The following is a 16036-nucleotide window of genomic DNA, read 5'->3' on the forward strand; positions in this document are numbered from 1 at the left end:
CCTAAGCCTAGCACAAGATCGTGTAGTTCGTATGCTAAAGCTTTTCTAATGTCAAGTATCATTTCCTTAGACCATGAGATTGTGCAACTCCCGGATACCGTAGGAGTGCTTTGGGTGTGCCAAACGTCACAACGTAACTGGGTGGATATAAAGGTACACTACAGGTATCTCCGAAAGTGTCTGTTGGGTTGGCACGAATCGAGACTGGGATTTGTCACTCCGTGTAAACGGAGAGGTATCTCTGGGCCCACTCGGTAGGACATCATCATAATGTGCACAATGTGACCAAGGAGTTGATCACGAGATGATGTGTTACGGAACGAGTAAAGAGACTTGCCGGTAACGAGATTGAACAAGGTATCGGGATACCGACGATCGAATCTCGGGCAAGTACTATACCGCTAGACAAAGGGAATTGTATACGGGATTGATTAAATCCTTGACATCGTGGTTCATCCGATGAGATCATCGTGGAGCATGTGGGAGCTAACATGGGTATCCAAATCCCGCTGTTGGTTATTGACCGGAGAGTTGTCTCGGCCATGTCTGCATGACTCCCGAACCCGTAGGGTCTACACACTTAAGGTTCGATGACGCTAGGGTTATAGGGAAAGTATGTATGCGGTTACCGAATGTTTTTCGGAGTCCCGGATGAGATCCCGGACATCACGAGGAGTTCCGGAATGGTCCGAAGGTAAAGATTAATATATAGGAAGTATTGTTTTGGCCACCGGAAGTGTTCCGGGCATCACCGGTAGTGTACCGGGACCATCGGAGTGGTCCGGGGGTCCACCGGGAGGAGCCACCAGCCCCGGAGGCCTACATGGGCCAATAGTGGGAAGGGACCAGCCCCTAGGTGGGCTGGGGCGCCTCCCACCAAGGCCCAAGGCGCCTCCTAGAGGGGAGGGGGCAAACCCTAGGGCAGATGGGCCTTAAGGCCCACCCTAGGTGCGCCTCCTCTCTCTCCCCCCTTGGCCGCAACCCTAGATGGGTTTTGGGGCTGCCGCCACCCCTAGGGAGGGAACCCTAGATGGGGGCGCAGCCCCTCCCCTTCCCCTATATATACTTGAGGTATTGGGGGCTGCAAGATACACGAGATCATCTCCCTCTTGGCGCAGCCCTACCTCTCTCCCTCCTCGTCTCTCGTAGTGCTTGGCGAAGCCCTGCTGGAGTTCCGCGCTCCTCCACCACCACCGCACTGTCGTGCTGCTACTGGACGGAGTCTTCCCCAACCTCTACTTCCTCCTTGCTGGATCAAGGCGTGGGAGACGTCTCCGTTCTGTACGTGTGTTGAACACGGAGGTGCCGTCCGTTCGGCGCTAGGATCATCGGTGATTTGGATCACGACGAGTACGACTCCATCACCCCCGTTCACTTGAACGCTTCCGCTTAGCGATCTACAAGGGTATGTAGATGCACTCTCCTTCCCCTCGTTGCTAGATTACTCCATAGATTGATCTTGGTGATGCGTAGAAAATTTTAAATTTCTGCTACGATCCCCAACATAAACTTGCTGCACATTTTTGATGTTCCACAAAAGTTCAAAGTCATGAGCCTAATAGTTGAAACCATAAAGAGGACAGCTGCAAATCAGAAGAGGAGTTGTGGGTATGCCCCACAGATCTAGGAGCTGATTAACTCCAAGATGGGCACCGGCACATATCTGCTAGACAAGGAGCACCTGCCCATCTACCCAGAATTTGAGGACAACACTATGGTTATGAATGAGGATGAACCATCTTCTGCGCATGTTCAAGCAAAGAGGGAGAAGGCAAAGGTTGAGAAAGCTGCAAGGATGCCAACCATGGAAGAGGCATCTCAGTATCTTCTGAAGAGCAAGCAAGATCATCTTGGCTACTTGATTGCATCCACTCTGAGGATTGAGAAGGGACTGGCCACCCTGACTCAAAACCAGGAGAGCCTGGAAAGGATCATAGAGCAGAAGTTCTATGACTTGGATGTGAAGGTAACTGAGATCCATTCTGTTGTGGAGCAACTTCAGGATGATATGCAGGAGAGGAAGGGTAAGACAACCACTGATGCATTTGCCAGAGTGCCTAGAGCTCAGAGATCTGCTGCAGTGCCTGTTCCAGACACCAGAGCAACTTCATCTGCACCAGCTACAGCTTCAGTGCCACCAGCTCCAGCACCTACTCCATCAGCTCCATCTACATCGACTGAAGCCTTCGTTCTTGGAGTTATCCGGACACCACCACCTGAAGACCAAGCCTGAGAGACGATTTAGTGCTATGCATTTTCTAGGAACTTTTTGGTAACTTGTTGCCAAAGGGGGAGAAAAATGTATAGATCATAGGCTTCAAGAGAGAGCGTTTTCTTTTATTCTCTCTTGCTTTGGTGGTTGAATTTTATTTGCTTTGCTTGTTTGAGATACTTTCTGTCTGCGTGATACTTGGATGATCATATGTGTTTGATCATATGCCACTTTAATGCTTGTTGGATGACATTATCTTTTTATCCCTATATGATCATTCACTTTGCTTGGTGATGAGTGCATGTATTTAATTATTATCATTTTGAGCGCTCCACCAAGATGTATGTGACATGGAAGAGTAACCCATGAGCCTAACTCTCTGTGCATTTGCAGTCCAAAGCAAATCATAAACTATGCACAAAGTTAGGGGGAGCTCTTGCTTTTCACGTACTTCTCAAAGCGACAATGTTTTTCACTCTTATTATCATTTGTCGAAGCTTTGATCTATATGTTGTCATCAATTACCAAAAAGGGGGAGATTGAAAGTGCAACTATCCCTAGGTGGTTTTGGTAATTCCTGACAACATATAGCTCATTGAGCTAATGCTATTCCAAGATTAATATTTCAGGAAAAGCTCAATGAATGGCATGGCATGGATGAGGAAAGTGGACCCCTCAAAATACTAAGGACAAAAAGATTGGCTCAAGCTCAAAGCTCAAGACTCTACATTTTATATTTTAGTGATTCAAGATCACATTGAGTCTATAGGAAAAGCCAATACTATCAAGGAGGGATGAGGTGTTGCTTGATGAGGTTCTTGCTTCATAGTGCTTAGTGATATGCTCCAAAACCCTCAACTACCTTCCCACATCCACATATGACCTAAATCATAAGTGGGATGCTTGTTCAAGTAAGAACAGCACCCAAGCACCGGTCCACCCACATATCAAATTATCAAAGTATCGAACGCGAATCATATGAACGTGATGAAAACTAGCTTGAAGATATTCCCATGTGTCCTCGAGAGCGCTTTTCCTATTATAAGAGTTTGTTCCGGCTTGTCCTTTTCTACAAAAGGATTGGGCCACCTTGCTGCACCTTATTTACTTTTGTTACTTGTTGCTCGTTACAATTTATCCCATCACAAAACTATCTGTTACCACTTATTTCAGTACTTGCAAAGAATACCTTGCTGAAAACCGCTTATCATTTCCTTCTGCTTCTCGTTGGGTTCGACACTCTTACTTATCGAAAGGACTACGATAGATCCCCTATACTTGTGGGTCATCACCGGCCGCAGAGAGGGCCATCGTCTTCTCGAGGCCCGGCCATTGGCGCTCATCGTGCGTGTGCATGGAGTCCTCCATGACACGAGCCATGAGCCGGGCCTCCTCCTCCGCTATCACGCGAGGAGGTGGAGGTGGCGACGGAGATGGGGAAGACGATGTCATGGGCGTCAGGCCGCGCACCCGCGTATGCCCGCGCACCTCCCGACGTGGCCGCCGCGGCCCCGACACCGTGCCGGCGAAGTACGACGCGCGCCACACGTCGTGCTCGTCCTGGAGCCAAGTGTCCCACGGGACGGAGTCAGGGGTGTACCTCTCGTCGTCGAATAGGTCGTCGGGGAGGAGGCGGCGGCGGCACTCGATCTCATCGCGCCTGGCACGGCCGCTCGCTGGCACCGGCGGGATGGGGACCCGGTCCGCGGAGAGGTGCCAGTTGTTGGGGAGGTGCACGTCGCTCCACGGGGCCGGCGTCCTCATCTCCCAGTACCGCCAGCACACATCCACGGCCAGGTACCACCGGTCGTGCTCGCCGGCGGCCTAGGCGCGATAGTGAAGGGGGCAGGCGCGGGGGCTCGAATGGAGGAGCGTGGCGGTGATGCGGGCTCCTCCTTCTTGACGGAGCCGCGGCGGTGATACGTCTCCGTCGTATCTACTTTTCCAAACACTTTTGCCCTTGTTTTGGACTCTAACTTGCATGATTTGAATGGAACTAACCCAGACTGACGCTATTGTCAGCAGAATTGCCATGGTGTTATTTATGTGCAGAAACAAAAGTTCTCGGAATAACCTGAAACTCCACGGAGATTATTTTTGAAAATAATAAAAAATACTGGCAAAGAATCAAGGCCAGGGGGCCCACACCCTAGCCGCGAGGGTGGGGGGCGCCCCTGCCCCCCTGGGCGCGCCCCCTGCCTCCTGGCCCCCCTAGAGCTCCACCGATCTCAACTCCAACTCCATATATTCGTGTTCGGGGAGGAAAAAATAGAGGAGAAAGATTCATCGCGTTTTACGATACGGAGCCACCGCCAAGCCCTAAACTCTCTCAGGAGGGCTGATCTGGAGTCCGTTCGGGGCTCCGGAGAGGGGAATCTGTCGCCGTTGTCATCATCAACCTTCCACCATCACCAATTTCATGATGCTCACCGCCGTGCATGAGTAATTCCATCGTAGGCTTGCTGGACGGTGATGGGTTGGATGAGATTTATCATGTAATCGAGTTAGTTTTGTTAGGGTTTGATCCCTAGTATCCACTATGTTCTGAGATTGATGTTGCTATGATTTTGCTATGCTTAATGCTTGTCGCTAGGACCCGAGTGCCATGATTTCAGATCTGAACCTATTATATTTTCATGAATATATGTGTGTTCTTGATCCTATCTTGCAAGTCTATAGTAACCTACTATGTGTTATGATCCTGCAACCCCGAAGTGACAATAGTCGGGACCATTCCCGGTGATGACCATAGTTTGAGGAGTTCATGTATTCACCATGTGTTAATGCTTTGGTCCGGTACTCTATTAAAAGGAGGCCTTAATATCCTTTAGTTTCCATTAGGACCCCGCTGCCACGGGAGGGTAGGACAAAAGATGTCATGCAAGTTCTTTTCCATAAGCATGTATGACTATATTCGGAATACATGCCTACATTACATTGATGAATTGGAGCTAGTTCTGTGTCACCCTATGTTATGACTGTTACATAATGAACCACATCCGGCATAATTCTCTATCACCGATCCATTGCATATGAGCTTTTCATATATTGTTCTTCGCTTATTTATTCTTCCGTTGCTATTGTTATCATCACTATAAAATACCAAAAATATTACTTTTGCTGCCATTACCTTTTACCACCGTTACCACTACTATCATATTACTTTGCTACTAAATACTTTGTTGCAGGTATTAAGTTATCCAGGTGTGGTTGAATTGACAACTCAGCTGCTAATACTTGAGAATATTCTTTGGCTCCCCTTGTGTCGAATCAATAAATTTGGATTGAATACTATACCCTCGAAAACAGTTGCGATCCCCTATACTTGTGGGTTATCAGGCGCGCGTCCCGAGGAGGAGCTGGCCTCACGGTCGTGCTTCCCCTTGCGGTCGTGCTTCCAAAGGCCCATGGTTGCGGCCGACCGGCAAAGTCGACGACGGGGAGCGGCTAGGGTTTCGAGGGTGTCGGGTTTCTAGGGGGTAGAGAGGGGCCGAAGTGGGAACTGTGGACGACGACCGGTCCACGGCTTCCCATTTAAGAAGGACGGTGACCCTTCGTTGTGTGGATGACAGGTGGGGTCACCCTCCCTTGCGCATTTATGTTGGCGGGTGGGAGGTAGGTGGCCGCCTGCCACGCGGCCCCGACGCGGACGTTCGAAGCGTCCGTTCGCTATCCGCCGCGACCCAAACCCGGCACAAGTTTGCGCTCGAAATGGATCGGCCCGGACACAAAACGGACCAGATGGGTCCGGGCCGTCGCGCGCTGGGCTGCCCTGTTTGTTCGTTTTTTTTAAGGGTGCTTCACCTTTTTTTTAGACAATCCTTTTGTTTTTGTGAGCGGAGGAGCATGGCCTTGTTGGGCCTGGTAGAACTGGGCCCGTTTCGAACCCAAACCCAAGCCCAGGTCTCGTGGAGCGGGTCAACGGCCGCCACATAAACCCCTGCTTCTCCCCTGTCTCTCTCCCGACACTCTCCGCTCTCCTCTTCCCCTTGCCCCCCTCGTCTTCCGCCGGAACTAGGGTTTTAGCGGTCCTCGCCCGTCCGGCCGTCGCCCTCCGGAGCCATCAGCCATGGACGCCTCGGCCGAGCTGCAGCGGTTCATCGAGGTGAGAGCTCCCTCGGCGCAGCTTCCCCTCAATCGATTTCAAAATTTCTCGAGCCCCGCCCGAAGCACGCGCCGTCCCGGCCGCCGCTGGCCTTCGGATTTCCGAGCCCCGCGCGCTCCACTTCGCGGCGCACCTGCCCTGCCCTAGGCGTGGCCGCGGGCGGGGGGTCGCCCTTGCTCGTGCTCGTTCCAGGCGTCGCGTGGTAGTACATTTTCGTTTTCCATGAAGCGGGCCGGTTTCGGCTGTTGCGCGGATCCGTCTGTTGGTACAGGCTATGCTCGCTGGGTGCTAGAGGATGGGGGATTCTGGGGGTTTCATAGCGCTGATTGTGTGGGTGACTGGAACGGTTGAGTGGTCGCACGGTCCACACTGCCTGTTCTTACATGTTAGTGCCTGCTAACCTTGGTTTCAGAGGGCTTCATGTCTGCGTTTCCGTTGTGCGACTGGTGGTAGCAGCTCTGAGTGATTCCGTTCTTCAGCTTTAGCTGCCACCTTCTGTCTCTGTTGCGCAACCGGCGTAGCCTTGAGGATTCCCTTCATCGACTTAAGCTAGCAGGCTATTTTCCTTGCAAGCACTTGCCTTGTGATTCAGTTGCTGGCATTTCTTATTTCAAACCTGTGAGCGGCTACGGTTGTGATGTATAGCAGTTTCTAGATACCCATGCAAGCCTATGAGTTTTGGCCCAGCCGATGTTCTAGGTTCTCCAATTATAACTTTACTAAAGTAATAAATCTCGTTCTGTAGTTTTAGCTTGCAGGTAGTATTGGCCCTGGCCCATACCAACATAACGTGTAACGATTATTTAGTGGCATCTTTACGAGATGCAGTTAATGTTATCAATTCCTTTTTCTACTAGGTTTCACGGTTCAACAGATGCACATAAGTGTTGAACCACCTGCAGGATGGGTTCTACTATGATATATATGTAAACATGGGTGTGAGCGTCATCCTTCAGAATGCCATAATATTGTGCTCTGTTTGCAAGTGTCTGTCGGGTTAGTTTGGGCCTTTTGGTGTGGGGGGGAATGGATAGTCAGTTACGCACAAAGTTTGCTGTATGTATTTGTAGACAAAGTAGAGCCGTTATCATCGGTATCTTATGTTCTGGTGTCAGATTCGTACTATACTATCTTTCTTGAAAACTGAAAGGCATAACCTGCGTTTACCTTTTGCTACTTATTTGTTACCAGGGTGGCTCATATTTGAGTGTCGCCCCTGACCATTACCCATCTGTTACCAGGGTGATTCATTAGTTGACGCGGGCAACTTATCCATTACCCGATGGTGTGCCCCAACTTCCAAGTCTTAACCCAAATTCTGTATTTGTATACTCAGCAAGAGAAGGAGAAGATGATGGTGAGCGAGATGATCGGCAAGGTGACGAGCGAGTGCTGGGACAAGTGCATCACAGGCGCTCCCGGGAGCAAGTTGAGCTCCGGCGAGACGAGCTGCCTGAGCAACTGCGCGCAGAGGTTCATCGACATGAGCGAGATGATCGCCAAACGTTTTGGCGCGCACTAGAACAGGGCCACCACATGCAAGCGTGCAGTTGCTTCCTGGCCTTTTGAGTCATGTGTCTTTCGACGTGAGCGGATTTTGGTGTGGCGGTGAGAGATGCATATCAGTGGGGTTTTAACTGAATGAACACCGAAGTATGCCTGTCGTTGTCGCCATCCTTGTAATTCTCGCACTCTGGGTTGAACTTTTGACCGTGCTTCCAGGGGCAAGCAAGAAGTTTGGCCTGTTTGAACGCCAAGGATGGTGTGGTGTTTCCATTTCGTTTTGGTCCTCTGGCTATTTCGGTCCGTCTGCCCAACCTATTTATTTATTCAGAGAAGATTTGCTGGAGACCTGACCTGTTCATCTGATTTCTGGGCCAACATTTGTTGTTGGTCCGCAACAACCGCGCAATCATTCGTCGCGAATTCTGGGATCCATTGCATCTCCCGATTGATTGACCTCTCATGGCGGGTACGGATGGCTGGCTTGTGTTGTGAAGTTGGAGTAGTACGAAAGTCTCTTGGAGAGACGTAGGATATTTCAGAGGGTACTTACTATATGCGCACAAGCAATCACAAGTCTTCTTTAGCTTGGCTGTGAGTTAAGGGGTACATGTACGATCTCGATTCACATACCAACAACCAACCAGCCAGCCAGATTTGGCACCTTTTTATAAAGATAAAGAAAAAGAGAAAGGTGGTGTGGACCGACGATCTCGATCACGAGCAGCAGCGGGCAGGAAGCAAGGACGACGCTGGACCAGCAGCGGTGCGGTGCAGGACAGCAAACAGGAGTGTCGCCCACCACCAAAATGTAGGTGCTGGGAATGAATGAAATGGCACTCGTGGAAAAGTAAATCCCGCAGGCAGGGACAAGGAACGACGAGCTCATCTCCTCTACATTTTTCTTTCTTGTTATTAAAAAAAGACCTATATTACTCCAGTGATGAGTGTTCAACATGTTTAGCGCGTAATTAATACCATATCAAATATCAACGTCGGTGCTAATCACATACAATAATTAATGTTTAACTGATATTCTAGCACAACTACCTAATATAAACATGCAACTAAAATGTAATTAATATCCTAAGTGCAATTAATTTCCTCCCTAATATTAACATGCATTATGCGTAGGCATTTACTAGTTGATGCAAGTGTCACATAAGGAAATAAATTTACGGCGAGTGTCAAATAGATTATTTTTCGGGGCCAAATAAGAAAATCTCTCTAATTGTTTCTTTCTAGAGAAAACTCTCAAGCCGAGCTCGAGAAAAGGCTCGGGTCTAGCTCAACTCTGGATTGACAAAACCATCAACCGACGATGATTACAATGAACGATGCCTTACAAACAACAGAAAAATAAAAGGACAATAGAGATGCAACCCCATACGACGATACAAGGTGAAGAATAAAAACTACTGACTAAGAAATTGGAAGCACAAGCTACATAATCGAAGTCCCGACCATAGTGCATTCGGACTAGAGAGAGAGAGTGAGAGAGAGAGAGGGGTGAATCGCGGGGAAAATTAAGCCGCCAGATAACTGTCCAGTCACCGCTCGCACCCACTTGACGAGACAGCATCACAGAGCCATCCGCCTCCACCATCGAAGAAGGCCACTATCTTCGGACCGTAGACCAGAGGGCACCGCACTGTTAGCTAGGTGGAGGAGCTCCCCTAAGAGCACAAATGGACACACCACGATTTGCCGATAACACGCAACATCAAGCACAACCACCTTACCACAAAAGTGAACCCAAGAAGAATCGCCCATGCCCATAGTAAAAAGCACACAATGGGCGTAAACAATAGAGCGAGGTTGCCATGGAAGGCACCACAGAGCCATGCAGGAACCACGGAGCCACGCAGGAACTCACCAAGACCTTCGGCTCTCAACACCACCGACACATCGCAATCTCCACCCACATAGTTGAGCAATCCTTTCAAAAAGTAAAATATCTTTTCTAACCAAACCATATATTTTGAGCAGTTGAGCGACTTCTTCCACCATAACTACCTACATTGTCATCGATAGCACTCGTTGGCCCACCCCCAATTCCTTGCCTACACACTCCCTCCCCGCCACATGCTGGCCCCACAACACTATGGGGGGCGGGGGGATGGGGAGGGTAGGGCATGGACCCTGCAGGACTAACATATGCCTAATCTCGTAACAATGTTCGGAGAGCAAATCACAATGCCACATCCGACAATTCAGAATTAAGAACCGCCAAAGCGGGAAAACATCGAGCATTACTAATAACCTTTTCGCTCGTAATTTGATTTGGTGTTGCTACACTACTTTTTCCCCCTCTACAAATAGGATGTTGAAAAATAATGGTTTCCATACAGTTGAAATTGGAAAAGAAATATTATTTTCAATTTGGCGCAAACCGCAAAAAAAAAAGGTGAAAAGGAATGGGCCGCAGGGAGAAAATCCTCGGACGGTAGGAATCTATTTAAGCCATGGCGGAGATGGGAGAGAGAAGAACCCAATGCCCAAGCTAGCACATCACGAGGCGGACGCGGAGGCCGAGAGCAACCGCACAAGATAGCCCGGGGCCGGAGAAGGGGATCGCCCGGGCGAATGGCCCAATCCCTTCCTCGGTAAATCCGCTAGCAAGATCATCATCCTGCCTAAATTCCCCGTGCTTCCGATCGAATCGCCCCGGTTGCCGCAGGAAACCCAATCTGGTTTCCCCCTTTTCCTGAACCAAAGAAATCCCTTGATCGCTGCTCCGCGGCTGCTTTTCCGGTCAGTTTCTTGATCTGGTTCGTTCATGGGCTGATTGCCTGTCGCCCTGGATTTCTGCGGCACCCTTTTCTGCTTTGTATGTATGGATGGATTTTTGGTCCGTATGGTGGGGGATCTTGGATGCGTTCATGTGTGATTCTAGTTCTTGCGCTCTGGTCATCGATGTGGTGATCGCTTTCAGATCGTTCCTAGTTTCCTCGATCCGAGGCCATCTTAGATGCCTTCTGTTGCCCATAGATTTAGCTGCAAGATTAATTTTTAACACTGCTGATGTGCAATGGACGGTTTTTATTTGCTGATTTTGCTGCATTGCATCATATATTACGTAGTTGGTAGTTCGATGTTGTTTCTGATGTGTAGAGGCTCTGTAAATGGACAATGCCATACTGTTTCTGCAGAGATAAATGGCCATGGAACTCCAATTCGACAATGTGGTGACAGCCTTTGATTTGTTTATGCAGGACTGCGATCTGAACTGTTGGCATGGTTCATCCTAGGTTCCTTGTTGTTTGTTCAGGCTCTAAACTGTGCTTCATCTCCAATTGTTGCAGTAACTACAAGAGCATGATTGGCGGTTCGACGATGGCATCTTCACTGCTGATGGATTCGAATCAGAAACCTCAATGCAGTTGAAGCCTCCGTGCAGAGTCGGAGTTAGTTGTTACTAGAACAACTGCAACAGTTTTGGAGATTGAAAGTAATAGCTGAAGGGGTCATTGGAAGATCAAAATTAGCGCATTTTAGGAGCAACTTCAAGTTTGTTCTCCTTTTGTTGAAGGTACATTGTGATGGGTTTGCCTCAAGTTCCTGCAATTAAGGAGGAGGAGCCTCCTAAGCTAAGTACATGTGTAGTTAGTCCTCCTTGTTTTGGTGGTAGTGATAATAGTGATTTGGGCAGGCTTCCCACCGGAGGCTCAAGTAACAGGGCATTTCCATACCCATCCATCAGCGATCTGAAGAGAAAAGCTGCATTAGATTCTTTGATTGGATTTGATGGAAATTTTGGAGCCAGCCATGCTGTCGATGGGCCTGCTGGCTCCCAAGGCTTAAAACCTGATCCGAGGAATCCAAGTTTTAGATCATGCCCTAAGTTGCGACCTGTTCAGATGCCTGCGAGGAGGGTTATTGGGTTTGAATCAGGTTTTGCTGGTTTCAAGGGAGATTCTGATACAATGGTAGCTGACAAAATGAATTCATCTTTAGTCATCAACACTTGCCATTCATCTATTGAACAGCATGGGCCTCAAGCAAGGAAAAGGGTGTTATCGCCTTTAACTAATGAGCTCCATGGACACTTCAGCGGCGATGCGCTAAATATTGGTTCTGCTGATGCCAAAATGCAGCATTCTGATCAAGTTGGGCAACTTTGCACCTCTGGATTTCAAGATTGTAAAAAAGCCCACACTGCGTCTCTTGATTCATTTGAATCACCTACTTGGCCAGCCTTCAGACACTCCAGTTGGAGCAAAACACAGGTAGTTGATAAGTTTAGCAGTAATATATTCACCGACGGTCCTTTGCTTGAGGGCAGGGAGTCATATTCTTGTTCAGATCACCTAGAGGCCGAAAGGATTGTAAATCTCAAAAGGGTTGCGGTAGCTGTCCCACTACCAAAATTAGCACATTCCCCTCCACTCAGCTTGTCCCCTCTTGGCCCAAAATGGATGCAGAGAGGGAAGAATGTGGGGGCTCAGAGAGATTTAGCCAGAGAATTTGAAAATGATTTTCTTGACTCGAAGGAAACAGAAATATCAATACGTGAAGATGGTTCTGAACATGGCGATAGAATCAGGGCAAGGGATGCAGCAGGAAAAACTACTATCTTGCATGTTAACTTTGATGCGATGACCCCTAAGAGGTGTTCAGATAGAAGACTCCAAAATTGGGTCCCAGAATCTGTGCCTGTATCCCCACGCATTGGATGCCTTCGGGGTTTAAGCCTCTTTCCTGTAAGAAGGTCACTAGTTGGCTCCTTCGAGGAGTCCCTTTTATCTGGTCGCTATTCGTGTGGAAAAGATAAGCAGGTCCGCAGTGTGTTTTTTACTACTTTCCTCCTAACTGAGTTTTTCAGTTGGACACCGCACACATTTTTTGGTATTTATTCTGTTTTTTTCTTGAAATGCAGAATATTGATGGCTTTCTGGCTGTCCTGAATGTGACCGGCGGCAACTTCTCTCCCCCAACTCAGAAGCTTCCATTTGCAGTAACCAGCATTGATGAGGATAGCTCCCTGATGTACTATTCGTCGATTGATCTTGCTGGGAGGTTGCCTACTAACAACAGCAAAAGCCCAAAACTTAAAAGAAGCTCCAACAATAATGATTCAAGATCATCAAGAAGTCGCTTACACATCCCAATTAAAGGGCGCATTCAGCTGGTACTAAATTATTGGCCTTACTAAATACTGGATTGTTTCTGATGAATTGGTGCATTACCATGTACATGTTTGCACTGGGCATGAGTTCAACTTTCTCTGGGATGCCCGCCCTTGCTAGTATAGTAGTCTCTCACTCTTTTCCAAATATAACACTTGACTCATTTTGCCTGTGGGTGAAGCCCTGAAGTTTTAATACGCTAATCGAATGATGAAAATATTAGAATATACAATAGGTGGGGCATGGGTGCATGCCTGGGTTTTTGATTTGTACTGATAATTTCTTTTTCTTTCTCACCCTATTGCTAATCTTCACAAGTTCACACCACTGTGCTGAACTATCTAAACAAATAAAACATCCTCAATTCACTATAATGGATGCCTCAAGTATCCGTTTACTATCTTCTGCCACTTCGAAAATGGAATATGAAATTCAAAGTTTGCTCTTCGTGTGTGCATGTCAATATCTGACGCTAATTGTGAGGCTGATGTACTGTCTCCATCTCCACCACCCTCGAGTCGTTCTTTTCTTGGCTAATCTATTTAAAGTTCTATTTAACCGTCATACTTTGATGCACCTGTTTTACAAGAAGCAAACTGTTGCCCTCGACAGGTGGTCAGTAACCCAGAGAAGACACCGCTGCACACCTTCTTTTGCAACTATGATTTGAGTGGCATGCCTGCTGGAACCAAGGTATGTGAACTAGGGAGTTGTTGCAAGGCCTGTAACTTCTCACTATTTTCATTGTCATGTAGACCTAAATACTGAAGACAATCACAGATTTTCTTTACCGCCATGGCTTGGATTTCTTGTTTCCATATGGTTTACCAGCAGAATATTTATTGTGTAGACTTGCTCTGTTGAGATTCTCAATATTTTCGAGTTCCTATGGCATATTTGTCAACTTTGTTGAGTTACTGGGATCCCATATCTGCAAGTGTTTATAGCTGTTATATCAGAACTTGGAAATATATAGAATTTTATTATCGTGCTGATTACTCCATAGGAATTCTCAATTTAGTTGAGTTCCTATGATGGTGTATTTCTCAATTTTGTCAAGTTATTACGATGACATATATGCAACTGTTTCATAGGTGAAATGCCCCTCCTCCCTCCCTTTAAGTTCATACACGAAACATATATCTTAAATGTGGTTGTATGCCAATGCCATTCACAAACTTCTATTTTTGGTAGATATAACAAGCAAAAGGTTTGCACTCATATCAGTAGTCTTACTGTGAGATGATAGTAGAATTGTCCCAGGTTTGTTTTATAGTTAGCAACACTGGTTGCCGCTGTGGTGACTAGGCCAGTATACTGATCGTCTGGCTGTAACTGAAAATGTTACCATTTCATTGGATGTCCAGTAAATTTGACCTGCAATATACTGATACACTGGAAAAAGATAACTTGACGTGTGTCAAAAGGAGCCATTTTGAAGTATTTCGAGTAATGGTGTTTGCCTATTTAAAAGGGCTCATAATTATTCGCCTTTTGTCCCAAACTTGCATCAAGACGGGCTTTATTTGTTTTGAATAAGAAAGTGTGTCATGATTATTTGTCTTTTTTTTTAACTTCTTTTCTCGAGTTCATCTTATTTCTTTTATTTTAAAATGGGACAGACTTTCGTGCGGCAAAAGGTCACTCTATCATCTGTTCCTCCTTCTAATCCAGTGAAAGAAGGAAGCGATGCCAGTCACACAAAGGTCGAGTCAGTCCAATATGGAAGTGAACTTAGAGAATGCGGCACTCTGTTTTCTGAATGTAATGCCAATACCTTGATAGCTAAAGTGAAATTGTCGAGTTCAATTTGCTGATGAATTATTTTATTTTTGCAGGCTGTGAACAGGGGCAGAACTGCTACTTGACTGATGAATCAGAGAAGGGAGGTCACACCAACAGAACATGTTGCTCAATGGAATGTGACATTAGCGAATCAAATGAATCGAGTCCCATTGGGAGCTCAGAAAGTCGGACTAATGCCAATGGTGGTTGCTTCTGTCAAATAGACAGTGAAAAGAAGTCTTGCTGCAGACCTTCCAAAGTGAATGATAGTTCAGCTGGAGGCGTTCTTCGTTATGCTTTGCACCTGCGTTTTCTGAGCCCCTTTTCCAAGAAATCATCAAGATCGATGCAGCGGACCAAACCTGGCATGTCACCAGAACCACTCAATCGGAGTACTGTTATCGAGGAAGAGAGGCGATTTTATCTCTACAATGATATTAGAGTCGTCTTTCCTCAAAGGCACTCAGATTCAGACGAAGGCGAGGTATGTAGAAACTGAGATCACTCTAGGTTGTGTAGCTATCTCCTTTAACACAACTTTCTTTTTGTTCCTTTCTGCACTAGTGAAACCGAGTAATTTTGCCTATAGCACGTATAGTATTCTTCTTTTCCTCGAACATGCAGTAATATGTGACAAGGCCAAAAACTTGCAAGACCAAGAACCGTAACAAAACTAAAAGCCAAACAAACCGAACAAAATTGGAATTGGCAAAAACAACAAGCCTGCACAGCACTACAAAAAAGCGAAAAAGATCAGCAGAAAAGGGTTGGCGCATGCAAAGCTAGCGGAGAATCCAAGGGTGCAGTGGCAGCCTCCACAGGGCCTTGACACATGGATAGCATTCTAGATTTCCCAAAATTGCTGATTAGGATGATATAAAATACTGAGATTTTGCTGTTGCTCTTTTGACCTCTACATTCTGACAGATTACATTATAGGGCACATCAATTTGGCACATGCAGATATTAACATAAATGTTATTAAAAGTGCGGCGTTGCATATCTTATTAGTATATTTATTGCTTTAATTTTCCTGTCTTGAAGTTACATCTGTATCTCTAACTGAATTTTCTGTCTTGTTGCAGCTCCGGGTTGAGCATGACTTCCCAGCTGATCCCAAGTACTTCGACATAAGCAACTGATGCTTGAACACCTAACATGAAATGTGTACATATCATGCCATCACTAACTTGTCAGTTAGTCTCTTTGTGTTTATTACTATTACCATGTACAGAATTAATAATTGCAATGGAATATCCCATTTCCAATTTCGTGTTTTGTCTAGAACATGGTCAACACAAT

General features: G+C 46.9%; 1 protein-coding gene across 5 annotated transcripts; it reads left to right on the forward strand.

The window, feature by feature from the left end:
• Positions 1–10287: 10287 nt before the first annotated feature.
• Positions 10288–16005, forward strand: LOC119302234. 5 transcript variants are annotated; one of them, XM_037579270.1, is made up of 7 exons: positions 10288–10591; positions 11126–12598; positions 12700–12951; positions 13562–13642; positions 14572–14713; positions 14788–15218; positions 15820–16005. In XM_037579270.1, exons 2-7 carry the CDS (start codon positions 11363–11365, stop codon positions 15874–15876), a joined length of 2199 nt encoding a protein of 732 aa, XP_037435167.1. In that variant the 5' UTR covers positions 10288–10591; positions 11126–11362; the 3' UTR covers positions 15877–16005. The 5 variants fall into 5 exon arrangements, with proteins under 5 accessions (XP_037435167.1, XP_037435164.1, XP_037435165.1 ...); XM_037579267.1 differs by having other exon boundaries at positions 10288–10574; positions 11036–12598; XM_037579268.1 differs by having other exon boundaries at positions 10288–10574.
• Positions 16006–16036: the final 31 nt, after the last annotated feature.

The sequence above is a fragment of the Triticum dicoccoides genome, chromosome 5A, assembly GCF_002162155.2.
Source record: "Triticum dicoccoides isolate Atlit2015 ecotype Zavitan chromosome 5A, WEW_v2.0, whole genome shotgun sequence".
NCBI lineage: Eukaryota > Viridiplantae > Streptophyta > Magnoliopsida > Poales > Poaceae > Triticum > Triticum dicoccoides.